At 52.0% G+C, this 26,639-nt stretch overlaps 1 protein-coding gene across 4 annotated transcripts in view; it reads left to right on the top strand.

The window, feature by feature from the left end:
• The window catches only part of LOC102167870 (proto-oncogene Wnt-3), a 139,044-nt gene that overhangs the window by 97,683 nt on the left and 14,722 nt on the right, over positions 1 to 26,639 (top strand). Inside the window, exon 1 of one of the 4 annotated variants that reach the window (XM_021066825.2) lies at positions 10,184 to 10,462. The exons of the other annotated variants lie outside the window; for them this stretch is intronic. Coding sequence (XP_020922484.1) covers positions 10,425 to 10,462 — 38 coding nt within the window. The 5' untranslated portion in view covers positions 10,184 to 10,424. Of the gene's footprint in view, positions 1 to 10,183; positions 10,463 to 26,639 lie in introns of those variants that run through there. 4 annotated transcript variants of the gene reach the window in all.

Below are 26,639 nucleotides of genomic sequence, written 5' to 3'. Positions count from 1 at the left end.
GCAAAATAAAATAAAATAAAATAAAAATCACATTTGGCAGGACTTGTTTCCCCATTCAGCAACGGGTCACTACATTTGCTGATGGTGTGTAGAGCCGGTTCCTATACACATATCATGATTTAGAACAAAACTCTGCCCATTTTACAGATGTGGACTCAGGTCAGGCTCAGGCTGTGCTTTGAACCCATGTCCCGTTGAGCCCAAAGCCTTTTCCTTCTAGCACCCTTCAGACTCAAAAGTGGACTTCCCACATGGAACAAAATTCACTTAATTGTTTTCTACCTCGGTTCACATAGTGTGGCTTTGTGTCAAGGTTGTATTTGAATTTCAACTTGAAAGCTTCTGCTTTGGGTTTGTTGATACTATTTCTTTTGTTGTTGAGGATGATGATACTAGTTCTGAACCTCTGGAAGGTGTCATATGTGCAAGCTTTCCACATATATGAAGCTGGCAGTAGTGGCCCTGTGAGCATTTTGTTGCCTGGGTGGAGGTGGAGGGAGAGTGGCCTCGGGCAAATCACTGTTTCCGGGGGCCTTTATTTTCTCTCCTGTGAAATAGGAAGAGGTAGACGCATGACCTTTCATGTTACCTCCAGCTTTAAGGTTTTTCGTTCTACTTAATCCTTTATGCTCCTTTGCATCCAGCCCCACCCTACACATGCAAGAAAACAATGGGACAGAATCCTCTTTCTTTTTCTGTTTTTTTTTTGGGGGGGGGAGGTGGGGGGCAAACTACAGCATGCAGAAGTTCCGCAGTCAGGGATCAAATCTGTGGTGCCACAGCAGAGACAACACCAGATCCTTAACCCACTGAGCCACCAGGGAACTCCCTGGAATCCTCTTCCTCCCTTCCTTTCTTTTTTTCTTTCTTTCTCTTTCTTATCTTTTTAGGGCCACCCCCATGGCCTATGGAGGTTCCCAGGCTAGGGCTTGAATTGGAGCTGTAGCTGCCAGCCTATTCCTCAGCCACAGCCACACCAGATCCAAGCTGCGTCTGCAACCTACTGAGGTCCTTAACCCACTGAGCGAGGCCAGGGATTGAACCTGAGTCCTCATGGTTACTAGTCGGGTTCGTTACTGCTGAGCCACGACAGGAACGCCTGGAATCTTCTTTCTCACTCAAACCAGTTCTTGCGTTGGTATCTCTGATACAGATGGTTTTTGGCCTGACCTTTACAATAAAATCTTCACCTTGATTTCTCCCTGAGGAGCTAGCATGATTTCTCCTTGCTGTTAAAGTATGTTTCCTTTAAGTCCTGGCTGTTAGAAAACTCAGTCAAACATGAGCTCAGAGCCTTGCACCTGTATTGACCTTGACTTGGCATGGTTGTCTTCTTCACCTTGATCCTAACTTTCTATTTTCCTTTTGTTATTTAACCCCATGTGTTTTGTGTTATAAGTTCCTTGAGGGCAGGCAACTGTCTCCCACACCACTGTCTTCTCTGCCTGGCACATATACAGTCGATGCTCAATAAATATTTGTTGTCTTTGGAATGAATATTTGCTATCAGCCATTTCAAATTCTTTCTGGAAAGGGACAAGGCATACACAAATTAAAATTAAAAGAAAAAAAAAGCCTTTTGCTGTATCGAGGCATTGGTCCTGACCAGATAGATTTGGGTTGTAAGAATTCTGATCAGGAGTTCCCTTTGTGGCACAGCGGGTTAAGGATCTGGCATTGTCACCATTGTGGCTCTGGTCACTGCTGTTGAGGGTTTGATCCCTGGCCCAGGAACTTCCCCATACCAGGGACATAGCCAAAAATTTTTTTTTTCCTTTTAATTACTTTGTTTTTCTTCTTTCTTTCTTTCTCTCTCCTTCTTTCTCTCCTTCTTTCTTTTTTTGCCTTTTAGGCCATATCTGCCACATATGGAGGTTCCAAGGCTAGGGGTCCAATCAGAGCTGCAGCTGCTGGCCTGCACCACAGCCACAGCAACACTGGATCCTTAAGCCACTAATCAAGGCCAGGAATCGAACCCACATCCTCATGGATACTAGTTGGATTCTTAACCCACTGAGCCACAATGGGAACTCCCTCTTTCTGTTCTTTTATCATCAGGTTTTCCCCACAGGTCTATAAAACCTTGACTTTGGGGAACCCACCAAAGTCTCTATGATCTGCCTCATTTTAAACTTGAAGTTGGTACCTAATTTTCCTCTTGGGACGCTCTTGTTTCCGGCCAGTGATTGAGCTTTCCTCTTTCCCTGGCTCCCTTCATACCTGGTTCCTCCCACCTCCCCTTCCCCTGGAAGCCAGCCGGGGCTGCTGTGGCCATTCTGCAGGTGGCAGAATGCCCTACTAGCATCTGCCCTGTCTCTCCAGCCGGGCTGCTCCCAGCCCCCACCCAGGCATCATAAGAATGGCCGTCACTGTGGACACAGGTGGGACGGAAGAACAAGGCCGGGCTGAACGTCACATGCGATGAGCATAAGGGTCCCTCGCTGCCAGCCAGGTCCTTCCCAAAATCCTAGAGGGACACCACCCTCTTCAGCCCTTAGATTTCAGAAGTGGGAATGCCTAACCCCAGGCCCAGTGGTCCTCCAACTTCACTGAAGCTTTTGCAGGAGAGATTCTGGAGCTTTCCTCAGCTAGGGGCTATGGGTCAGGATATCAGCTAGGAGCTATCGGTTAAGATGGAGTCCATGACCTTGGCACTGTCCTTGGACCTAAAATAGCCACATGGGATTGACATCTTCATCCCTGTTTTATCTGTGAGAAAATCGAGGCTCGCAGAGCCCAAGCAAGGAGCCGGGAAGTGAAAGGGGGAGGCAGGATTTAACAGCCAGCTAAGAATTCGTCATGTATGGTGTGTGCTGATAAAACAGCACACGCATTAACGCATCCTCCCAGTGGCCTTAGGACGCAGATACTCTTGTTGCCCCCATCCTCCAGATGAGGAAACTGAGGCCAGGAGGAAGCCATTCCATTGCCTCAGGCTCCACAGCTGCCAAATCCCAGAGCTTGAACCACACCACCAACTGCCTGAATCCAGGCCTGCCAGGCGTCACAGCCCTTTGCGTTGACACCACATCTCGACAGCCAGGAAGTTCCTCCTTGGGTCTGACTGCAGTCTTTCCTAACTTAGTCCAAGCCCAGACGCTCTCATTTGGTCTCTTGTAGTCAGGAGCATCAAGTAGATTTTCAGCTTGCATTCAAGGACTAGGGTGTGGGAGTTCCCGGCGTGGCTCGGTGGTTAATGAACCCAACTAGTATCCATGAGAATGCGGGTTCAATCCCTGTCCCTGCCCAATGGGTTAAGGATCCGGCATTGCCGTGAGCTGTGGTGTAGATCGTAGACACAGCTCAGATCCCCCGTTGCTGTGGCTGTGGCGTAGGCTGGCAGCTGTAGCTCCGATTCGACCCCTAGCCTGAGAACCTCCATATGCTACAAGTGCAGCCCTAAAATGACAAAGACAGAAAAAAAAGAAAGAAAGAAAGAAAGAAAGGACCTGGGCATGTTCCTCACTGAATCTTCCCTTTTCCAGAACAATCCCTCCCAGATGACCCAGCCTCCCGCACACCTTTAACCACCTTGTTCTCCCTCTCCTAGTTCTCTGGCTTCTCCACATCTTTTTGCATGTGCTATGACCCACAGGCAAAACCAGGGCAGAGGGCTCCTGCCAGGCCCTTCAATTTAGAGGGTCTTACTCTGGTGTCTTAAGGCTCTACCCTCCCGGTAGCACAAGGAATCTGGGGTCCAAGGGGTCACGCCCTCAACACCTCACCCCCACCCCGGCCTCCTGTGCTCTGGGTCCTCAGGAGTCTACCGAAGGCAGGCAGAAGTGCCTGGCTCCTGTGGTTGTGTGTCTGCTTCTGGGCTGGGCGGACCTCTGTCTGGGGTTCATCCCATCAGTGCAGGCCATGCTGCTGGTGTGCGTGCCCCTAGGGACGAGAGTGGTCAAAGGGAGGCCAGTTGCAGGGCCTGTGGCTGGCACCGGGAGGTCCGGTCAGGGTGTCCAGTGTGGGGTGGAGCGGGGGCGAGTGGGCTGCAAGCCTCTGGGCTGGGGGCTGGCTCTCTCCATGTTGCTTTACTGGCTCAGAACGCCCTGGAGAACCTGGCTTTCCAGGTGGTGAATGAGCTATTTTACCAAGATGAGGTGATAGAATGATTTTTTTTGGGGGGGGGGTCATGCCCATGGCATGTGAACATGCCTGGGCCAGGGATGGAGCCCACACCACAGCTGTAACCAGAGCCATGGCGGTGACAATGCTGGATCCTTAATCCCCTGAGCAACCAGGGGCCTACAGACAGGATGGTTTTTAAACGTATTATTGCAGTATACCTACAGGAAGGTACATAAATTCTAAGTGTACAGCTCACTGAGTTGGAGAGAATATATTTTATTTACCAGTTTGTTGACCTGATGTGAACTTTTATATGTTGGGGCGCATGGTGGAGGAGCCTCATTTCACACTAACCCCAGGCCCTAGAAGGGAACCAGCCAGGCCTGGGCCGTGGATGGGAAATGGGCTTCTCCGGGGTCTGACTGGCATCCAATCTGGAAGAAGCCTTGCTTTCTCCATCTTTGCGTCCTCTTGCCTCCCGGTCTTGGTAGCTTCCTTCTACACTGGCAACACTTAGAGCTTCCTCGCAGTCTGTGGTCACTTTTTTTTTTTTCCTGCACCCACGGGCTATGGAGGTTCCCAGGCTAGGGGTCGAATCAGAGTTGTAGCTGCCACCCTATACCACAGCCACAGCAACTCAGGATCCGAGCCGCATCTGTGACCCACACCACAGCTCACAGCAACGCCCGATCCTTAACCCACTGAGCGAGGCCAGGCCTCAACCCCCTGCAACCTCATGGTTCCTCGTCGGATTCGTTTCTGCTGCGCCAGGATGGGAACTCCTGTGGTCACTTCTTAGCTTCAAGGCTCTTTTGTTAAACTGGGACCTTTTCTTACCCATTCTTGGCCTCAAAGGATGTTCCTACCTATTTGGTCGGTTTTGTCATTTTGAAATGGCCAACAGAAGAGCATTCAGCCGGCAGCTCCGGCTGTGATGTCCCACCCTCTTTAGCATGGCCCGGGAAGCCCTGGACCTGACTCCACCCTCACTCACCTCCCACCCCCACATTCTCACCCTATGACCTACTTCCACTTGCACATGTAAGAGTGTGGACTTCGGGGGATGGCAGTCCTGGGCTCTAGATGGTTCTGCCTTTAATATCTGGGTGACGGAGTTCCCATTGTGGTGCAGTGGAAACAATCCAGCTAGTAACCATGAGGTCATGTGTTCGATCCCTGGCCTTGCCCAGTGGGTTAAGGATCTGGCATTGCCGTGAGCTGTGGCATAGGTCAAAGAGGCTAGAATCCTGAGTTTCTGTGGCTATGATGTAGGCTGGTAGCTGTATAGCCGTAGCTCCGATTTGACCCCTAGCCTGGGAACCTCCGTATGCTGCAGGTGTAACCCTGAAAAGAAAAAAAGAAAAAAACAAACCCAAAAACCCCTGCGTTACCTGAACCCCTCTCTGAGCCTCAGCTTTCTTTATATAAAATGAGGTTTTCTGTGAGGACTAAAGCTGTAACGCATGAAGAGTTCCCACTGTGGCACAACGGATCCACAGCGTCTCTGGAGTGCTGGGATGCAGGTTAGATCCCCAGCTGGCACAGTGGGTTAAGGATCCATGGCTTGGATCTGATTTCTGACTCAGTAATTCTGGCCAAAAGTGGAAAAAAAAAAAAGATGTAACATAGCTTAGTGTCTGGTGTCCACACTTAGCCATCAGTCTCACTTTATCATTTGGGTGGTTCTTTTTTTTTTTTTTTTTTTTTAATGACCAGACCCACGGCTGTGGAAGTTCCCAGGCTAGGAATTGAATCTGAGTGGCAGCTGCAACCTATGTGGCAGCTGCAGCAATGCCAGATCCAGGCCAAGGATCAAATCCGTGCCTCTGCAGGGACCTGAGCTGCTGCAGTCAGATTCTTAACCCAGTGGGCCCTTCATTTGGGTTATTCGTACACTGCCTCATGTCTCCAGACCTTGGCGCTCGCCCCACCTTATTTGGAATGACTCGTGTGAACTCCTATCCATTCTTCAAAGCAGAGTTTAGGCACTGCCTTTTCCATACCACTTTCTGTCACACCCGGCCCCAGCCCAGCCCCTTCGGGGAGTATCTGTTTCATTCATTAGACTGTGAGTCCTGAGCAGGCGGGACCCCGGTCTCAGTCACCTTTGTCCCCACATCACAAGGAGGGTGCAGAGAACACACTACATCCTTTAATGTGGGTTGTAGGATGAACGGGCACCATTGAGAGTTACCTGCTGGTCGCAGGCTTTGCCTGCAGCCCCAGCGAGTTTCCCATTGCCTCTGTGAGGCCCTCCCTGGAAGCCCTGGGGCACTTGTCATTCGTGACTTCCTCATGTGTGTCTATCTTGTCTTCCCAACTGGAGGGTCTGCCCCCTTAAGGGCAGGACTCTGCTTTATCTGTCTTCATTATCTCAAATGAGCCTCACATGTCATCCGGAATTTTGCAGGAGCACAGCTGGCAGTAGTGTGGGTTGGTTGGCCAATGTACCAGGCTCCTCCCTGGGCTCAGCTGCTTCCTGCTCCCTGGTCTTGGTGTGAATCACAGAAATGCTACCTAATAGCCCTGGAACACTGGGTTGTTTAAAAAAAAATCGGAGGGAGTTCCTGTTGTGGTGTGGTGGAAATGAATCCGATGAGTACCCATGAGGATGCAAGTCCAAATCCCTGGCCTTGCTCAGTGGGTTAAGCATTCCGCATTGCCATGAGGTCTGGTGTAGGTCGCAGACACAGCTCAGATCCTGCATTGCTGTGGCTGTGGCCAGCAGCAGCAGCTCCAATTCGACCCCTAGCCTGGAAACTTCCATATGCTACAAGAACAGCCCTTAAAAAGAAACAAACAAACAAAAAATAATTTTTCAAAACTATGTAGTTTATGTTTAAGCTTTATAAAAGTGGTGTTTTACTAATGCCTTCTCTTCTGTGATTTCATCTGCCCCCTCTGCATGATGTTTCTAGGTTTCAAACTCTGTTATGGGGTAGGACTGGAGATGCTTCATTTTCACAGCCGTATCATTGGAATACAGCGCGTTTTGTCTGTTCCACCTCCTGTCAGTGGACGAGGTCTTGACATGCATGTGAGGGACAGACAGTAGTTTGTGGGAGAAGCTACTCAGGAGTGGAACGTCAGGGCTGTGGGACGTGGGAAAGTTGTGCTTCGCAAGTCAATGCTAAACTGTTTTCCAAAGGGGTTGTGTCCGCCGGCACTCTCATCTTGGCTCTACATTTTCACTGACCCTTGAACTTGAGTAACCTCACTCTTATCGGTCTGGCAGCTGTAGAATGTTGCCTGTGGTCGTCATGTGCTGAGACGGGACTGCTTTCAGGTCCCAGAGCTGGGAGATGCAGCGGCAGGGTTGGGAGCCCGGGGTTCATGTTGACACATCAAATGGGCATTCGGAAGAACCCGTGGCCAGGTCTGGTGTGTCCGGCGGGACACCCTCCATGACCCAGCTCCTTGTGTTGTCTGCCCAAGGGCACAGGGCACCATTGACCATTTGGTGACAGGGGCAAAAGTAACTAACAGAGACCCAGCCAGCCCCCTCTTCCCTGGCTCACCTCTTCACTTCGCCGTCTTCCCCTTCATACCCTCACTGGTTGTGACTGTCCTGCCTGGTATCCGGAGATAATGCCACTCCTCCCTGGCAGGGAGGGGCCAGGAGGGAAATGTGCCCTGGCTCTGGGGGCTCATGGGATGGGCTGCCATCACCAGCTGGCATCTCTGTCCTCGCTGCTTGGTCCTTATTCTCCCTTCCTGTCCTGTCCTGTCCTGTCCTGGAGCAAGCCTCTACTTCCTTGAGCCTCCACTATAAAGATAAAGGGGTCTTTGGACCCCTCTCCTGACCAAAGGAAAAAAAATCTTTTCCATCAGTCCTCCACCTGACCTTCCTTTTTTCAAAAAATTTCAAAATCCTATCATCTTCCTGGGAATCTTCACAGCCTAACTTCTACCCTCTCTCTCACCTCTTCTGAATGCCTTTTGGGCCAGAGCAGGACATCGCAAACTATACTTCTTCCACCAGTCCCACACAATCCTGCTGAGAAGGGCTTTAGGGGTCAAATACGTTTGGGAAGTGCCACCTGCTACTTCTAGCCTCTTAGTGTTTATGGTGCTCATTAGCACATCAGTATCTTGTTAGCATGAGAGCAACACAGAGGCCTGCAGGGATGATCCTTGTTTTCATTTGTTTAGTGTTTTCCAAAACTATTTACTCTCTGAGAGTTCCCGTCATGGCTTAGTGGTCGATGAATCTGACTAGGAACCATGAGGTTGCAGGTTCGATCCCTGGCCTTGCTCAGTGGGTTAAGGATCAGGCGTTGCGGTGAGCTGTGGTGTAGGTGGCAGACGTGGCTCGGATCCCGCTTTGCTGTGGCTGTGGTGTGGGCTGGCGGCCACAGCTCTGATTAGACCCTTAGCCTGGGAATCTCCATGTGCCGTGGGAGCAGCCCTAGAAAAGACAGAATATTTACTCTCTCAAGTAACAACTATTACCTATTTGGAAATGTGATCTAGAAAATTCTCCTGCCCATTTCATATGTCAATTTGTTCTCGTGGACTTAACTGTTCTCAGCAATCAGGCTGTGATTCCTCCGACTTTTAAAAATCATCCTATGGGAGTTCCCAATGTGGCACAGAGGAAATGAATCCGACTAGGAACCATGAGGTTGTGGGTTCAATCTCTGGCCTAGCTCAGTTGGTTAAGGATCTGGTGTTGCCGTGAGCTGTGGTGTAGGTCACAGACATGGCTCGGATCCTGTGGTGTAGGCTGGTAGCTGTAGCTCCGATTGTACCCCTAGCCTAGGAACCTCTGTATGCTGTGGTTTTGGCCCTACCTTAAAAAGCAAAAAATAAAAAGCAAAATAAATAAACAAAAATCATCCTTGTAATCTACTTCAGTCCAGAGGACCCATCCCAGAGGGTTTTGCAATGAAGGAATCAGTCAATTGGTCATTAAACTGAATCCCCTCTCCTGTGAGGCTTGCAGAAACCAGGCCCAGCTGGTCTTTTTACCTGGAGGACATGGGTCTCTCCGGCCAGTGTCAGACCTTCTCCACGGCATTTCCACAAAGCCTGTCCCCATCATCCCTGGTAGGATGCATCTCTCCCTTGCAGTAGAATTTTCTTTTTAGGCATCGGTCTCCCTATTAAGTCTGGGAGACTCTCCAGGGCAGGGACCATGTCTTTGTATTCCCACAAGCAGGCACTCACTCAGTCCCTACCTGCTGAATATTGAATCTCTCCTGACTCCTTTTAGAGAGATGGTTGGGGACTGTGGTTAAGCCTGCAGGCTCTGAAGAAGACTGGCTGTGCCCCAAACTACCTGGATAAACTTAGGCAAATTAACTTAGTTAATCTCTGCACTTCAGTTTCCCTACCCCAGTGGGGGTGATGATAATGGTACCTTTCTTACAGGGTCTTTGGGAAGATTAAATGAGTTAATGTGTATAAAGCACATGAAACAGTGCCTGGCATGGAGAATGGCATTGGTCTGTGTTAGCATTTATAGCAAAGGCAACTACCATCTTTTGTGCCAGGGATTGTGATAAAGGCTTTGCCTACAATCTTTCAATGACTCCTGCCTGCAGCCTCTATCTTTTTTGTTTTCTTTTTCTTTTTTGCTTTTTAGGGCCATGCCTGTGGCTTATGGAGGTTCCCAGGCTAGGGGTCGAATTGGAGCTACAGCTGCCGGCCTACGCCAGAGCCACGTGGGATCCAAGCACATCTGCGACCTACACCACAACTCAGGGCAACGCTGGGATCCCTGACCCTCTAAGCAAGGCCAGGGATCAAACCCGCATCCTCATGGATAATAGATTCGTTCCCACTGCGCCACAACGGGAACTCTTTAAAGTAGATGATGTTTACATTTTTCCAATTAGGAAGCTGAGTCCTTCCAAGAGGATAGGAAAGTGGTGTTAGCAATAGGACCAGGACTCAGGTCAGTCAGCTCGGTCCATGGTAAGCGGTGCTGCTGGAGGACTGGGCAACTCCTCTATCTCTTTTCATCTATAATTACCCCAATGAGAAACTGACTGACGCTCTACCCTTCTCAATAAGGTGCAAATCCACGGCCAGGTTGGGTGTTAAGTGTACGCAGGTGCATACCAGTGGGCGCTTTGACGCAGGCGCATAACAGCGGGTGCGTGCACGCATGCGCATAACGGAGCCGCGCATAGGTAAGAACCAGCTGGCGGAGAGGCCCCGCGAGGCGGTTGCGAGCACCTCTGTGGTAGATCCAGAAAGACCAAACTACTGAGGCAGGACTTGGAGCATCCACAGCAGAAGGGAAGTCACCCGTCCGTCCACAGTGTTGTGGAAGAGGCAGAGAGAGCCTGGAATTCAGCTTGGTGTCCTCGTGCCCCTGGCTCTTTACTCGGGGCCGCGTGTGAGCCTGGGAAATGTTTGCAGACGTTCACCTGTGGTCGCTTTTACCCAGGTAGGTTATCCAGGGGGCAAGACAGAGATTCCTGAGGTTAGCAGCCACGGATTAGGGGTGGTTAGAAAGGAGCATCTGGATTTGGGGGTCGGGAGGGCGCATCCCTGACTTCTGAGATGAACGACGTGGAATCCTTTCCCCATGTGTCTGTCAGTCGGCCTTCGCAGACCCCGGAGGCTGACTCCAGAAGTCACGGGGTTGACCTGTTCTTTCCATACCGGCCAGGGCTTATTCTAGCACCTTCCCCGCTCTGGCTCTACAACAGAAGTGAGATGTGGGGGCCTTGGGCGAGGGGTTGAATGTGGTGATGTGAACATAGTTTAAGAGGCACACACCGCAGGCTGTTTATCTCGACGCGGAACAGGTTGGGGGCTTCAGTGCCGGCAGGTGAGCCGCGGCTTTCTTGGCACCGGAGAGCAGGTCACCAGGGCGGCCAAGGTGGCTGCGGGGGACTGGCGGGGCGTGAGCGGGGAGGACACCGCAGCAGGTGTGCTCAGGCCAAGGCACGGCGGCTGGAAGCAGCCAGCCAACTTGGCAGAGGGAGCGAGAGAAGGGGGTGCTGAGTTCTTTCCGCCCGAAGAGGAGGGAATTCCCGGGAATCCCTAGGCTGACTGGGCTAGCAAAAGCTTGGGAATCTGGTAAGGTGTCAGTTTTAAGATTTTTATTCTCTTCACATGGTGCAATGTGCTCTGTGAATAAAAGAGAATGTGAATTCTATAAAGATTTGGAGAAGGAGTTTGTCGTGGCTCAGTGGCTTAAGAACCCAACTAGTATCCATGAGGCTGTGGGTTTCATCCCTGGCCTTGCTCAGTGGGTTAAGGATCTGGCGTTGCCATGAGCTGTGGTGTAGGTCACAGGCACGGCTTGGATCTGGTGTGGCTGTGGCTTAGGCTGACAGCTACAGCTCCTGTTTGACCCCTAACCTGGGAACCTCCATATGCCCTGGGCGCGGCCCTAAAAAAATTAAAAAAAAAAAAAAAAAAAGATTCGGAGGAACTACTTCTCTTGGTTGGCCTGGTTCTCTGACCTCTCAGCCCCAGGGAAACCCAAGTTAACTCCCCCACTGGGGCCTGGAGCCTCCTGTGGGCCTTCCTTTTGTACCAGCTGACCCCCAGCATTCCTTCCAACTCTGAGGGGTTCCCTTCCCCCGGGGGGCAGCCCTGTGTAGGGCCTGGGTCTCTGTCGGACTGCCTGTGAGGTCCAAACCCATCAGCTGGGACCTCAGGCCCTTCCCTCCTCTCTCTTTGCCCCTTGGGTTTCAGTGTTTTGAGTCACGTCAGTTTCCCAAAAGTGCCCTTCTTCTTCTTTGTCTCTCAGGCCATAAAGATCCACCTCTGAGCACAGCCCTTAGAGGTCTTGCAGATTATCCGAGCCCATCCTGCCCTATGTCCTTCTTCACTTGGTCTCCCCGCCTCCACCAGGATGGTCTGGTGGGCCTCTGTTCCTGTGTGCATGGCCTGCCCATTCACTTGTACCCTCCTCTAGGTTAAGGACGTGACTCTGTCTTGTGCCCAGTTCTGTGCAGAGCACAGAGTGGGTGCTGAATAAATGCATTCTGCTTGAATGAGCTGGTTATCACCAGCAAGTGAAATCTAGACAGGTAGCAAAATAGCAAGAGTACAGGATTTAGGTTCAGACTGGGGTCAAACCCCACCGCCCCTTACTGGCTTATGGTCCCCTGTCTGAGCCTCAGTTTCCTCATTTGTAAAGAGACAGTATTTACCTCCCAGGGCTGTTCAGAGGATACTCTGCAACTGGAAGGTGCTAGAACCTGTGTCATCTACCCGGACTTCTCTTGGGAGGGGTCCTAAATTCATGTGTCCTGTCAGCCCACAAATCCCTCCAGCCCTCAGATGGAGATCTTCTCCTCTACCTGCCCCTCCCCAGCGAGCCCTTGAGTGTGGGACTGGCCTTTTCTGAGATACAGAGAAGTAAACCTTGAGTGTGGAAGATTCACAACATTCAAAAGAAAGGTCAATGGGCAGGGGCGCCAGCATTTGAATTTACAGGGCTGTAAATCCAGAGAGCAGCCTGAGCAGCAGGATTGACCTGAGTGTTCCTTTAGCCCTCTTTCAACACGCTCCACACAGACCCTGTCCTAATGAATGTCTCACCTCTTCGCTTTATCGGCCAGCTCAGTGCCAACATTTGGCTAGCTATGTGACCCCAGACAAGTTACTTAGCCTCTCTGAACCCCTATCATCACCTCTCAAATGGGGATCATAACCTCATAAGGTTCTTTGGCAAATCAAAAGATACATTGTAATTAAAGGACACCAGTCAGGGCTCAATAAATGTTAGCTGTTATTAGTAATAATAACAGCTGTTCTGAGTGCCCCAGTAAACTGGCCCCCTCCCTACCTTAGGCAGTTCAGTGAATTGTTTCCTTATGGCCTCATTAACCACTCTCTACTCGAGTAGATACACTCACATTATCTTGTGCACCATTGGGTATGTACCCGTAAGAGCTTTGCTCTTTATTTCATTCACAGCCCTGCCTGTCCCCATTACCTCATCTCTCCCTGTGTTTTGTGGGCACCTCTTCCTGTCTAGCATGAAGGCCTTCTCTTAAGCCAGGTCATTCCCGAGGGAACCTTAACTGGAACTAATATGCTTTGATTTTTTTTGTACCTCATATTGAACGCATTGTTTGTAGGGAAATTGGTAATATGTTTTTGCTTTAAATGTTTGCTGTGTGTGTGTATGTGATTTTATCTTTTCTGCCCAAAATATGTTTCCCCTGGAAGAAATTCCTGTCCACTTTTTTTAACAAATGGGACTAGAACACAGGATTGAAAAATAGAAATTCTTGGAGTTCCCGTCATGGCACAAGGGAAACGAATCTGACTAGGAAACTCGAGGTTGCAGGTTCGATCCCTGGCCTCTCTCAGTGGGTTAAGGATCCAGGTGTTGCCGTGAGCTGTGGTGTAGTCCCAGATGCAGCTTGGATCCTCCGTTGCTGTGGCTGTGGTGTAGGCCTGCAGCTACAGCTCTGATTCGACCCCTAGCCCTGGAACTTCTGTATGCTGCGTGGCAGCCCTAAAAAGAGGAAAAAAAGAAAAGAAAAATATAGAAATTCTTTGTGGCACCTGGTCTAGTTTTGACAGTGGTGTATGCAGTGAGTGGATGTGAGGGGGTGGGAAGTGAGGACAGACCCACAGGAGGTGGGCTCCACTGTGGACATGTGGAGAGAAAAGCATTTCCAGTGGAAGATGTGTGGAGAACTTGAAATCCTAGACAAATGCAAAGTAGCTGTGGGCAAGCACCGAGAAGGATGGGGAAGAAAGCAAGAGAAAGGCCTTGGTACCTTGAACCCCAAGAGCATTTGGGGGCAGCCTGCATTTCTGCAGAGAGAATTTCCACTTAACTTACAAACATAAACCATCACCACCACCACTCCCCCACCCTCCCAACTGCAAGGCTAAGAAAAGTAAGTTGAGAGTTCCTTTCGTGGCTCAGCCGTTAACAAACCCGACTAGCATCCATGAGGGCACCGGTTCAACCCCTGGCCTCGCTCAGTGGGTCAAGGGTCCGGTGTTGCCGTGAGCTGTGGTGTAGGTCGCAGATGCGGCTCAGATCCTGCATTACTGTGGCCGTGGCGTAGGCCAGCAGCTACAGTTCCGATTTGACCCTTAACCATATGACTTGGGTATAGCCCTAAAAAGACAAAAAAAAAAAAAAAAAAAAAAAAAGACGAAAGGAAAAGTAAGTCGGAAATCAGGAAGAGGGGGAAATGGGGGCAGGAAGAACCAGGGGACACGAGATTGAAGGCTTGGGCAGGGGGTCACCAGATTAGGCTGTAGGAGGAAATGATTTCTTTTGAAATACACTTTCTATCTTGTCTTTTTCCAGTGCATGTTAACCTGTGTCTTGTAATGCACCTAAAATGTGAACACAGAGGCTGGTTGGCGTGTGATTGCCACCTAAGTGTATGTGAATGGAGGGACATGCCCAAACACTTTTGACTGATGTGTTGCTGGATCAAAAAATTTTGCTTCCGTTGCCCTAAAGATGGAAATTTGTTGAGAAGCCCCGGGAGAGACCATTAGGGAGGATTAACTTCATGAGAGGAAGTGGACAAAACCATGGTTGTGAGTGATGGGCTGGTGCCCAGAGCCAGAGGAAGCCCCTGGGGATGGACGGCAGAGGGCTGAGGAGGCCCAGCTGAGCGCTGCCCACCCCCCACCCCCCCCCGCCCGTGACCATGGGCAGGTTCTAAGCCTTGTCTGTGACGGAGGACAGTGTCTCTCCATCTTGCCACCTCTTATAATGGAAGAGGGGAGGCTACCACAGAGAGGAGGGGGCACCCAGACCAATTAAATAGGGCGGGGGGATATGGTCCCAGCATCAGTAGTTTTATACTCCCCTGGGGCCATTTGACAGCCAGGGTTGAGAACCAGCGACCCACCCTTCTGAGTACCAGAATGTTTAGAGGGCCCGTGTGGGTCTGCAGGTGGACCTGAATACGGCTCCTAATAGGTGCTGAGTAGATGGTTTGCAAAACCCAGGCGCCTGTGGCTAGAAGGCGCTTGAGAAGAAAGGACAAGGGGAGTGAATGCAGTGAGCCTGCAGAGGAATTGGTGGCAGGACTCCGGGACTGATGAGTTTGGAGGGGCGCGAAGGAAGATGTTGAGGCTCGCTCAGGCTGCCTCGCCTGCGGATGGGGATGGGGCTGGGCCTGGGAGGGAGGGGCAGCCACTGCTTTGAACTTGTGTGGAGCCTCGCTAAACAGAGCAGGGGAGGGGGGAGTCCAGGTGCCTGGCAGGGCTGTTTACACCTGCGCGTGCTCAGCGCCTTGGGGGACGGGGTGCAAGGAAGAGCTCCGGGGAGTGCGGTGGAAATACCCGCTGTGAAAGGCGGGAGCAGACAGCGCCCTGCAGTTGCCTTGCCCTGCGATTGCCTTGCTGATGCTGATTGCCTGGCTGCCCTCCACCCCAGCTCTTGCTCCCTCCCTCTGCCGGTGCCAGCCCTGTACAGGTTGTGTCCAGAAGTCCCCAGGGTTGGTTGGAGTTTTATGTTCCTTCTGAGCTGTGTTCGGGAAGTTGTTAATCAGGAAAACAGAAAAAAAAAAAAAAAAAATTCAAGGCACACGCATATGCACACCTCCTAGTTCAACTGTTTTTCATTTTGCCATAATTGCTCCCCCTGCCCTCTCTTTGCTCCCTCCCTGCCCCTGCAGTGTTTGGTTTGCCAAATCATTTTAAAGTAATTCACAGTCTTCATGACTCTTCACCCTTGCATTTCCAAATGTAATGATGATCCCTATGACCACATACCGTTATCACACTTAACAAAATTATTAATAATTCCTAACCATTCAGATTTCCCCAGTCATCTTCAAACGCCTCCATGGCTAGGATTTTCAAACCAGGCTCCGATTATTTGATTATTATGTCTTATAAGTTTATTGGCGGCACCTGTGGCATATGGAGGTTCCTGGGCCAGGGATCGAATCCAAGCCACAGCTGCAGCAACGCTGGGTCCTTAACCCACTGCACTGGGCCAGGGATTGAGCCTGTACCACCACAGAGAACACTAGATCTTAATCCACTGTTCCATAGTGGGAACTCCTCATAAGTTTGTTTTAATCTAAAAATCCCTGCCCTTCTTCCCCCAACACACACACACACACACACACACACACACACACACACACACACACACACACACACACTTTTAAAGCGTCCTTGGCCTTTTGGAGAGTTCAGGCCTGTAGCCTTGTTAACTTGTCTAATTGCTTCTCTGTAGTGTCATTTGGTTTGTTCTTCTATCCCTCATGCTTCCTGACAGCTGGAAGTTACTTCTAAAGGCTTGCAGAGATTCAGGATAAACATCATCTTTGGCCAGAGAACTTTCTAGGGTTTGCTGGGTATTTCCTATTGCGTCATCTCATACTGTGCTGTTGTCACGCTCTGGGGGAGGTTTTTAATGATCTAGTTTCATGGACTCCTCCCCAAAGAGTCTGATTCAGCAGGGCTGGCTTTGGAGCGCAGCTGTCTGTATTTTTCAGAACCACGCCAAGTGATCTGAATGCTGAAGTACCATGGCCTGCATCCCCGAATAGCGGCCAGCTGGTAAAAGCATGTTCTTGGTCCTCCGAAAGCCATGGTGTAAGGGAGTGGGTGGGATGGTCGAGGCTGGGGAAGTCCTTGGGGCCCAGCCCTCACCCGGGCAGGGAATCAGTGCTCTCGGGGGGTGAGTGGGGTGGCTGGGCATCCCAGCCCCAGTCGGGAAAGAGCATGGGCTACCTGGGGACAACTCCCAGGCTCAGCTGGAAGTTTGTGTGACACCAGGGGGGCCCCACGCACCTCTTTGTGCTCCCAGTGCTTAGCACAGGGCTCAGTCTACCGTAAATGTTTGTTGACTTGAAGGCACACAGGGCTTTCAGAAGAGCCCTAGGGAACCACAGTAAGGGTGAACCCCAGCCCAGCTCTGCTTTCCGTGTTCCCTCCTGGGCTTCTTCCTAAGATTCATATCAAGGATTTCCAGACTGTGGAACCAGCAGCTGTGTGATAAGGCCCAGAAAACCAGTGGGGCCATCACCTGCCCTCAGCTTGTCCTGCTGGCAGCCTGTGGGTTCTGGGGGAGGTGAGGAGAAGGTTGGGGTAGTCAGAGGGAGCTGCTCAGGGTGGCATGGGGAGCAGGTGTGCTGGGCCTGAGGGTGAACCAGGCACTCTGCCCAGCACACAAAGATGAGAGAAATGATTCCCCCTCTCAACAAACTCAGTCTCAGTGGAGAAACAGGTAGTCACTGGACAAGCCAATGGATGTGTTTCCAGTTCCCCCTAAGGTATGCGCGTGTAAGAGCTGGGAAATACCCAGAGAGAACAGTTTAAACTGGACACAGTAAGAGGGGGTTTTAAAATGGACCTTGATGGATGAATAGGAGCCCAAAGCGAGTAAGAGGACTGGGCAGGCTGTGTCTTGACTTTTATCAGAACTGGCTTGAAAGGTAAAGCACTTTAGGAACCCAGAAAAATCCTAGCCTGGGAATCAGCAGACTCGGTTTCTCAGAACAAGCAACCTAACCCTGAAGGGCCTTCGTTTTTCTGTCTATAAAATGGGAAACTAACCCCTGCCTTATATAACTTAGGGGTTGCAGGGGTTGGGAGGGGGAGAAGTGTTATAAAACTAAAATGAGGTAAAGATGCAAACATGGCTTAGGAAAAATTGACATTAGAATTCTGATTGGTGGAGTGGGAGGTGAAGAGAAATGGCAGAGATCCAGGCGTAAAAGATGCCCGAGCTGGAAGGTCACCTCTTTGAAAATGTATCCCTGCTTTTTTCAGTGTCCCTGACCTCAGCCCTCCCACTCTTCGTGACAGCCACCCCCACGGGATTTCTCAGACTCTGCCACTGACTGTGCTCACCTGTGGGAGTGTCTGTCCATCACTAGAGTGGGCGCCTCCGAGGGGGGTGGAGGCTGTGTTTACACACACCAGGCATGGGACACGTGTACCGAACGAAGCCCTAGCCCTTGAAGTGGAGCCTTGGAGAAGGAACTGTGTGGTGAAAGGGAGACAGGGTTGGGGGTCACAAGGCCTGGGCGGTACTCCCTGTGCTGCCTCCAACCATGGAGGAGCCCTGGGCAAGTCCTGTTGCTTCCCTGGGCTTCAGCGGGAGCTGGACTAGATAATGCCCAGGGGCCCACCAACTAGGACATAGGGACCTGATGCTGTGATGGAATAACGAATGCCTGTGGCCGTTCACAGAATGCCTCTAAAGCCTTTCTAGGGCTTCCATACCCCATCCCCACCCTGCCTCCTCCAGCTAGCAAGAGACCAGCAGGGGAACCTCCTCAGGCTGACACTTTCATTCCCCAGGCTTTTATTTTAAGCATCTACCTGGTACCCAGCGAACATCCCAGAGACACGGTCCCACTGTGATTCCTAGAACGCTCAGCATCTCTCGAGTTGATAAGATTCTTGGAGGGAACACATTGACAGGAGCCTTGTGAATCTGAAGCCAGGCCCCAGTTGCCTCATCTGTGAAACAGAGCGTAACAGCCCTCTGTGTGTCTGGAAGCAGCCGCTGGGCCTGAAGGGTCAGGACTGAACGAGTGTGACATGGTCTGGTCTTACCTGTGAGCTCCGAACTGCTCAGCAAAGCAAGTGCCCCTGGGAGCATCCCCCCACCCCCACCCCCATCACCTGGAAACATCTGTCCACTTGGGGTCTTGCTGCCCCTTAGGGGACCCTTTGTTTGGGGGCCTGGGGTGTGAGGACTTGGGCCTGGTTCCCTTTCACTTCTCTCTGGACACCCACCTGGGCTCAGGCCTGGTCTTCCTGGCCTAATACCTGCCTGAAGGAAGATGCCCAGGGCTCACCTGTGTCCTCTCAGTGCCAAGGGAGGACACAGCCCTGGGGACCCAAGCTGGAGCTGCTGACAGGCCAGAGAGGCAGGAAACCCCTCTCTCCCTCCCTTCCCCCGCCCCCCCCCTCCTCCCGCCCCAACTTCTTGAAAGCCTCTTGTCTCCCCTGCTTGCTTCCTCCCAGTTCTCTTCTCCTCCCCAGGTCTGACCATCCTGCTCTGGGCCCCACTCACTCCCAATTTGGCTGAAGGGGACAATCCTTGTCTCCCACCCCCCTCCCCTTCTCCACTCTGATCACTTTCCTATGAATTGAGGGGGGGGGAAAAAACCCCTCATGCTCACAACACAACAAAAAACAGGTTTAAACATTTTACAGGTTTCAACATTTTTCAGGCCGCCTTGTCACATCTTATCAGATCAGCCAGGAGCCTCAGGCCAGGCGCTCAGGGAGCTGCTTTGGAGAACAGAAGCTGTAACATTCCAGCCAGGCCGCCCCGCCCTCCGCCCTCCCCTCCCGCTCCCCCCTCCCCTCCCGCTTCTCCCACGGGGCTCCCAGGTGAGCGTGGCCCGCGCCTCGGCCCTCCCTCTCCCTGGCTACTCCACAAGCCCCTTGCTTTGAGTGGCCCCTCACAGCCGTCTCTCCCTCCCGCAGCTGCCCAGAGCTGTGGCCCCTCTCGGCTCTCTGATGCCCACCTGGTCTTGCAAGGTGATTTCTGAAACTGGGGAGCAGAGGGCAGTTGTCAGAGCCACTCACAGAATGTAGAAGTGGCCACGGCCGGTGGGGCCCTGAGTTGTGTTGGAGGGTTTAGGGAGGGAGAGGAGGATAGAGAGACGCCCCCCACCCCCCAAATGGACTCCCATGGTTAGTCCTCAGGGGCTGCTGCCAATGAGAGGGATACTTTTTACTTGGGTTCCATTTTTGGGGGGATGTGTGGGTTTTGTCACCCATGGCAGTGAGGACCGCTGGCATGAAATACCTACTTTCCCTCCCAACATTCACAGCAGGGCCCCATCTTGTTCCTGCCATGCTCATGGGGACCTTGGTCACACAGGACAGGGTGGCAGATCCAGGAAGAGCCGACCAAAGCCCAGGTTTTAGCAGAGACAATCCGAGGGAGGGGCCCAGACCTTGGATCCCAGGGCGAGAGTGATCCCAGCGTGAGCACCGAGAGGGCCCCCTTACGCCCACCAGAGGATGCCTCCTCAGACTGAAGGTTTAGGATGCTAGCAGAGCGCCGGCCCCGGGAGGAGGTGGGGCTGGAAGTGGAAGAGGGAAAGAGCCGAGAAAGGAAGGGCGTGGTGGCTCACCCTGTTGGCTGTGCACCTCCACTGGGACCTGATCAGGAATATCGGAAAGCAAGACAGACCTGGGCGAGCCGTGCCAGTGGTGGCTGAGCTAGGCCTAACCAATCTGTCTCCTGCAGGGTGTCGGGAAAGCCCTCCTCTTGGCCTGAAGTCTTGCCCCCCTTATGTGAGGTCCCCACCCCCATCCTCCTGCCCCCCCTTCCCTTTGCACATGGCATCTAATGCCCACACCACGAGGCTCCTCACTTGTCTCAGGCTTTTCCCCAGTGACCCCTGGGGGAAGAGCTCACGTATCATTCATCTTTTAGGTGGGGACAGATCCCCAAAAGTTGGATCCTTTTTCTTGGGATCCAGCTCTGCACCTCCAGCATTGTCTGGACCTGGGTGCCTGCAGGTCTCACCACCCCACAGGTTTCCTCTTTTTTTTCAAAACTGCTTCCTTTTTTTTTTTTTTTTTTTTTTTTGTCTTTTTGTGTTTTCCAGGGCCACACCTGTGGCATATAGAGGTTCCCAGGCTAGGGGTCAAATCAGAGCTGTAGCCGCCGGCCTAAGCCACAGCTCACAGCAGCACCAGGTCCCCAACCCACTGAGTGAGGCCAGGGATCAAACCCACAACCTCATGGTTCCCGGTTGGATTTGTTAACCACTGCGCCACAACAGGAACTCCCCAAACTGCTTCTCTTAATGTTCCCTTTCTTGGTTGACAGGATCTCCATCTTTCTGATCATTCCAGCTTAAAACCTCTGTCATCCTTTCCTCCTTGCTGTTGTTTCCATGTGACCCATCCTTACCCCCTCCTTCCCCTCTGCTTCTAAGGCCACCATCCTGAGATTCACAGCCACAGGCCCTGCTAACCTGCTTGGGAAGTGCCTGGGCCCCTGCTGCAAATAGACTGACCTCAGACCTGCGAACCGAACCGTGTCTCTGGGGGGTGGTTGTAATGCCTGAAGACAGGTCTGAGGCTCTTCCTTAGCATAAACTGTCACCCCAGCCTCCTGACTCCTTTCCCAGCTTTCCAGCTCTAGTGCCCACCCCTCGACCCCATTCTGCAGATTAATATTCCAAAGCCCGGTTCAGGAACCTTCAATGGCTGCACAGGTTGCCAGAGTAAAGCTTGGCACTCAAGGCCCCCTTCCCCTCCTCTGCTCCTTTATAAGGCTCCAGCTGCGGTGGACCTGCTGCTCTTCCCTCTCCCACCTCTTGCTCGGGGCTATTTCCCGCCACCCCAGCCCCCCAAGGGAGCCCCAGCCATCCTTTATAGCTCGGCCTCTCCTCCATCGTGCCTCCTGGGTCACCACTGTCTGGGACTTGTTCACCTTTCTCTCACCACGTGCTCCCTGGCATGGTGGTTACGTGGGTGGTAAGCCTCAGGTGCCTGGGGACCCTCGGTCTTGTTCATGGCATGCACAGCACTCAGACCTAGTGGGTGATGAAAAAATGCTTGTTGGTCTGTAAATGACAGATGCCTCCTGGTCCAGGAGCCCTGTAGGTGTGGCTCAGTTCGTCGCCATGTTTCCAGTGCTTGGCATTCTGCCCAGTTCAGTCATCATTTAAATGTGTGTTGAGTGAATAGGTGGGGAATGAATTTGTTTACCAAGGGAAGACACTTCCATATACTCCACATGTTTATTGCCCTCATGGGACCCCAGGCTGGGACTGAATAAAGATGGGAAATCCTGCAGGAGCCCCCCCCTCCGCAGGCTCACAAGCTCTTGCAGTTGCTTCTTCACTGATTCCTCTGTGGACTCTGGGTTCAAACTCAGTGCGAACCCCTTCCATCCTCACCCTCCCCTTCCTCTGATAAACAGGGGTGGCCCCTTAGCCCTGCTGGAGACATCCGAGAACCAGATGACCCATCCATGCCTACTGAGTGAATGAAGTGGCTGCTGATGGGAAAGGTCCAGGGAGATCTTGATGGAAGGGCATCCGCCGGGGTATGTAGGCCCACTCTGTGGCCCACAGGACCACGTGAGCCTTTTGGACTCAGAGCACCTCCCTCCCCTTGGCTTGCACTGAGATGGGTTCAGGGTTGGGAGGGCATAGAGCTGTGCTCAGTACCCGTGGAGCGCACATGCTCTGGGGAGGATGAGCAGATAGGTGAAGAAAAGCAGTAGCTTGTAAAGCTCGCCCTGGGTTCCTCCTTTTACTTTCTCACAGACTGCCTGCCAGAGCATTGGGGTGAGGTGCCCTTGCCACTTGGGTTTAAGCTCTTTGGAAGTTCCAGGAGTTGGGTGCTTCAGGGCCCACCAGCCCCTGCCTCTGCTCTGCCTCATTGGGCACATGTGCCCCTGAACTTGTCAGGTTTCCTTCATGATGTCCTCCAGGCCTGAGTGGCCTCTTAAACTAAATAGGTAGTGGCCTTGCGTTTCAAGGTCAATGCTTGGATCGTTACTTTCTGCCCATTTTTAAGACTTTCTTTCCCCTTCTGGAAGTTTCCATCTTCCAGAAGTTTTCTGGTTCCCTCTGGACCCAGGAACAGGAAGGACATCTGTCTAGTCCTGTCCAGGAGCCAGCACTGGGCTATTGCAGGGTTTCCAAAACATGATGGTTGCTCTGGAGGAGAGAGGCACGTGACCACCAAGAGGGTGGTTCGGACTCCTCCCTTTTCCATCTCCCTCCTTCCTTCTTCCCAGAACCCAGTTTAAGAGACACTGGTCCTTTGGGTCAGACTCTTAAGATGCCCAGTCTGGAGCTATCAGAGCTGGTTGGTCCTCACCAGGGGAGGACAGGGGGACCGTGACTCAAAGAAAGGCATGCCTGGAGGAGTTTTGGCCACAGAGCTTACCCTGAGACTGGAGCTTTGTCCTTGGGCTGCACCCTTGGATCCACCTTCCACGGCCCCATCCTGTGCGACTTGGGAAAATAACAAACCTCTCCAGACCTCAGTCTCCCCATTAGAGACGGAAGGATAGAGCTCTCATAGTGCCTTCGGCAGAGAGGCCATAGGTGCAGCTGGCAGGAAGAGGCTTGAGAAGCGGGCCTCTAGGACCTTGCCTCTTTTCTTCCCCCCAACTTATCCATTTTTAATAAGTGTATAGTTCAGTGGCATCAAGTAGATTTGCAGTGTTGTCCAGCCATCACCACTGTTTGCAGAACTTTTCATCCTTCCAAACAGAAACTATACTCATTAAGCTATAACTTCCCCTCCTGGCCCCTTACTACCTCTAATCTACTTTCCATCACTATGAATTTTATTTTATTTTTTGGTCTTTTTGCCATTTTCTTGGGCCGCTCCCATGGCATATGGAAGTTCCCAGGCTAGGGGTCTAATCGGAGCTGTAGCGCCGGCTTACGCCAGAGCCACAGCAACGTGAGATCCAAGCCGCGTCTGTGACCTACACCACAGCTCACGGCAACGCCAGATCGTTAACCTACTGAGCGAGGCCAGGGATCGAACCCGCAACCTCATGGTTCCTAGTCGGATTCGTGAACCACTGAGCCACAACGGGAACTCCTGTCACTATGAATTTGCTTATTCTTGGTACCTCATGTAAGTAGAGTTATACTAGATCTGTCTTTCTGTGTCTGGCTTATTTCACTTAGCATAATGTTGTCAAGGTGCAGCCATGTTGTAGCATGTATCAGAGCATTATTCCTTTTGTGGCTGAGTAATATTCCCTTGTATGGATTCACCACGTTTTGTTATCCATCCATCTGCTCGTGGACATCGGGTCGTTTCCACCTTTTGGCTATTTGGGATGGTGCTGCGGTGAACATCGGTGTACAGGTATCTGGTTGAGTCTCTGCTTTCTGTTCTCTTGAGTCTGTATCTACAGTGGGGTTGCTGGGTCGTGATGATGAGTCTGTGATTAGCTTTTTGAAGAACAGTCCCTCTGTTAATTTGTCGTATGTATGGGGGGGGTGTATATTTGGGAAAAAAACTAACAGAAGTTCCCGTGTGGGAGTTCCCATTGTGGCTCAGTGAGTTAAGAACCTGGCATGGTCTCTGTGAGGATGTGGGTTGGATCCCTGGTCTCCCTCAGTGGGTTAAGGATCTGGCATTGCTGCAAGCTACAGGGTAAGTCACAGATGCAGCTTGGGTCTGGTGTTGCTGTGGCTGTGGTCTGGACCTCGGGTGAAGCTCTGATTCAACCCCTAGCCTAGGAGCTTCCCTTTGCCACACTTGCAGCCATAAAAAGAAAAGTTCCCATGTGGCACAGTAGATTAGGGATCTGGGGTTGCTGCAGCTGTGGTACAGGTTGCAACTGTACTGAGGGTTTGATCCCTGGCCCAGTGAACTTCCATATGCCACAGGTGAGGCCAGAAAAACCCCATTCCATCCCTGCTCTGTGCTCGTCATGCAGGCCCACCTCCAGCCCTCTGGAGACAGAAGGTGCCACAGGTAGAAGTGAATAGCTTGGTGGAGGTGGGAGTCTGATGAGACTGCAGAGCATTTAGGCCTTGCCTGTTTGGAGAGGGCATTTCATCCTGAGAGGTCAACAGCAAGGCCTCGTGAGCAGCCTGCTGCTTATTGGCACCTGCCGCCCATCAGTCTGGCTGGCTGTGTCTGTCCTCAGCTCAGCTGGGTGGTGGGTGGTTGGGGTGGAGGATGAGCTGTCCTTAGGGGAGGGTGGCAGGGCCCTTGGGCCAGGCAGGGCCAGGAGCTGGGTATAAATAGCGCCTGCCCAGCTGGGAAGACCTGGCAGTGCCCCCCGCCCTCCCCCTCACCAGCTGCTGGTGCCAGGCGGGTCCCTACCTCCCTTGGGAGCCTAGTTATTGTCTCAGGTCCTAAACGTAGGAACTTCCTCAGCGGAACTGAGGAGTCTTGTCCTGTGTGTAGGTGGAACCTCCGGATGCCTGGAGGCCTGGGGAGTGGGGCTGTAAGATGGGGGGCATCAGCCTGGCCCTTCAGGGAAGGAGTTGTTCTCTCATTCCTTCGCTAGAGAATCAGCAAGGACATGTCATAGCCTTGCCCTTTGTTAAGCTGTGTGTGTGTGTGTGTTTGTGTGTGAGTGTAGGGAACTCACACTAGGACGGCCAGATGGAATTAGAAAACAAGTCAGCTCAGCCCTTTGAGATAAGGTTTGAATATGGTAGAGGAAAAACCCGGGGAGAAGTCTGGGAGCCCACAAAAGTCTTCAGAATGCAGGCGACTGGGTATCAGAGGTCGAAGGAGGATAAGATGTTTACCAGGGGCTTGGGCAGTGGAAAGGCCCCCTGAGAGAGGGCCCGGCCTGTGCAGAAGCCTGGAGATGTGAAACAGCCAGGCTGCTAGTCATCCAGCAGGCTGAACAAATCTACTCAAGGCCACTCACGCTTTGGTACAAAGAATTAAGGAGAATGAGGCTTTCTGTGTGACCTCCTCCAGGGGAACTTGCACTTCAGTAATGGGGACAAGGAGCTGTGAGTCAAGGTAACGCATCTGTGGTGGTGGAATTTCTGACAAGAGCATGTGTGGCTGGGGGCTCAGGGTCAGGGTGGCAGGGCATGTTTAGGGAGGGCAGCCATCCTGGAGAAATCAACCCATGGCCACGGCCTCATTAGCCCTGATACCAGCCCGTAGACCTAAACCCGCCTCCCCAGAGGCCCTTGCTGATTCTCATCAGGATGTCTGAATCTGAGCCCAAACCCTCCAATGGAGCATCCTGGAAATGTCCCTCTGCCTTTGGCTTCCCTTTAACACTTGGCCAGGTCACAAATGTCTGTGGATTGAGCTGCCAGGGAAGGGGCCAGCTTTGCCCTGATCCAGGGCATCCTTTCCAGTGATGGATGGGAAGGGGCTCTGGAAATTCTGATGTGTTTCGTCAAGTCAGGGATGGGAGGGCTGAGGAATGAGGCTGATGACCTGGCAGAAAGTCTGGGGACAGCCCCAAGATACGCGGTAACCACCACGACCACCATGACTTGCGGGCTTCCTATGTTCTGGGAGCTTTGTATCCTTTATCCCTCCCATCATGTTTTTTATTTTTATTTTTTGCTTTTTAGGGCCGCTCCTGCGGCATATGGAGGTTCCCAGGCTAGGGGTTGAATGGGAGCTACAGCTGCCAGCCTACACCACAGCTACAGCAACGCCAGATCAGAGCCAAGCCTGCCACCTACAACACAGCTCATGGCAATGCCGGATCCTTAACGCACTGAGCGATTAAACCTGCAACCTCATGGTTCCTAGTCAGATTGGTTTCCGCTGCACCACAATGGAAACTCCTCATATGTGTTTTATAGATGAAGAAACAGGCATGAGAGGTGAAGTAAACTACTCGAGATCAGCAGCTTGGAAACAGCAGAGCTGGATTTGAACGCAGGCAGCCTGGCTCCTGGGTGCTCCCCAAGTCCAGGGTTGGACCTGGACATCAGGAAGGAGGCAGGGCTTGGTGGGAGGAGGAAAAAGAACTAACTCATCATCTCTGAGGCTGGGGCTTCTTGGAGGACATCACTTCTGGAGTCAGACAAAACCTATGGTTTGACTCTGGCTTGGCTGCTTCCTTGTGTAAGTTGCCCAGTACCTCTGCCTCAGTTTCCTTGTCTGTGAGGCATAACAGCACTCACCTCCCAGAGCCGTCATTCAGGATTAAATGACACGATGTCTGTGGAGTGCCAAGTAAACGGTTGTGCTAAGTAAGT

Source organism: Sus scrofa, chromosome 12, assembly GCF_054392235.1.
Source record: "Sus scrofa isolate SSC_HxYL_T2T_F1_AM1 chromosome 12, Sscrofa_HxYL_maternal_Yorkshire_Landrace_v2.0, whole genome shotgun sequence".
NCBI classification, from domain to species: Eukaryota; Metazoa; Chordata; class Mammalia; order Artiodactyla; family Suidae; genus Sus; species Sus scrofa.
Note: the sequence above shows the minus strand (reverse complement) of the source record. Positions and strands in the feature narration are given on the sequence as shown.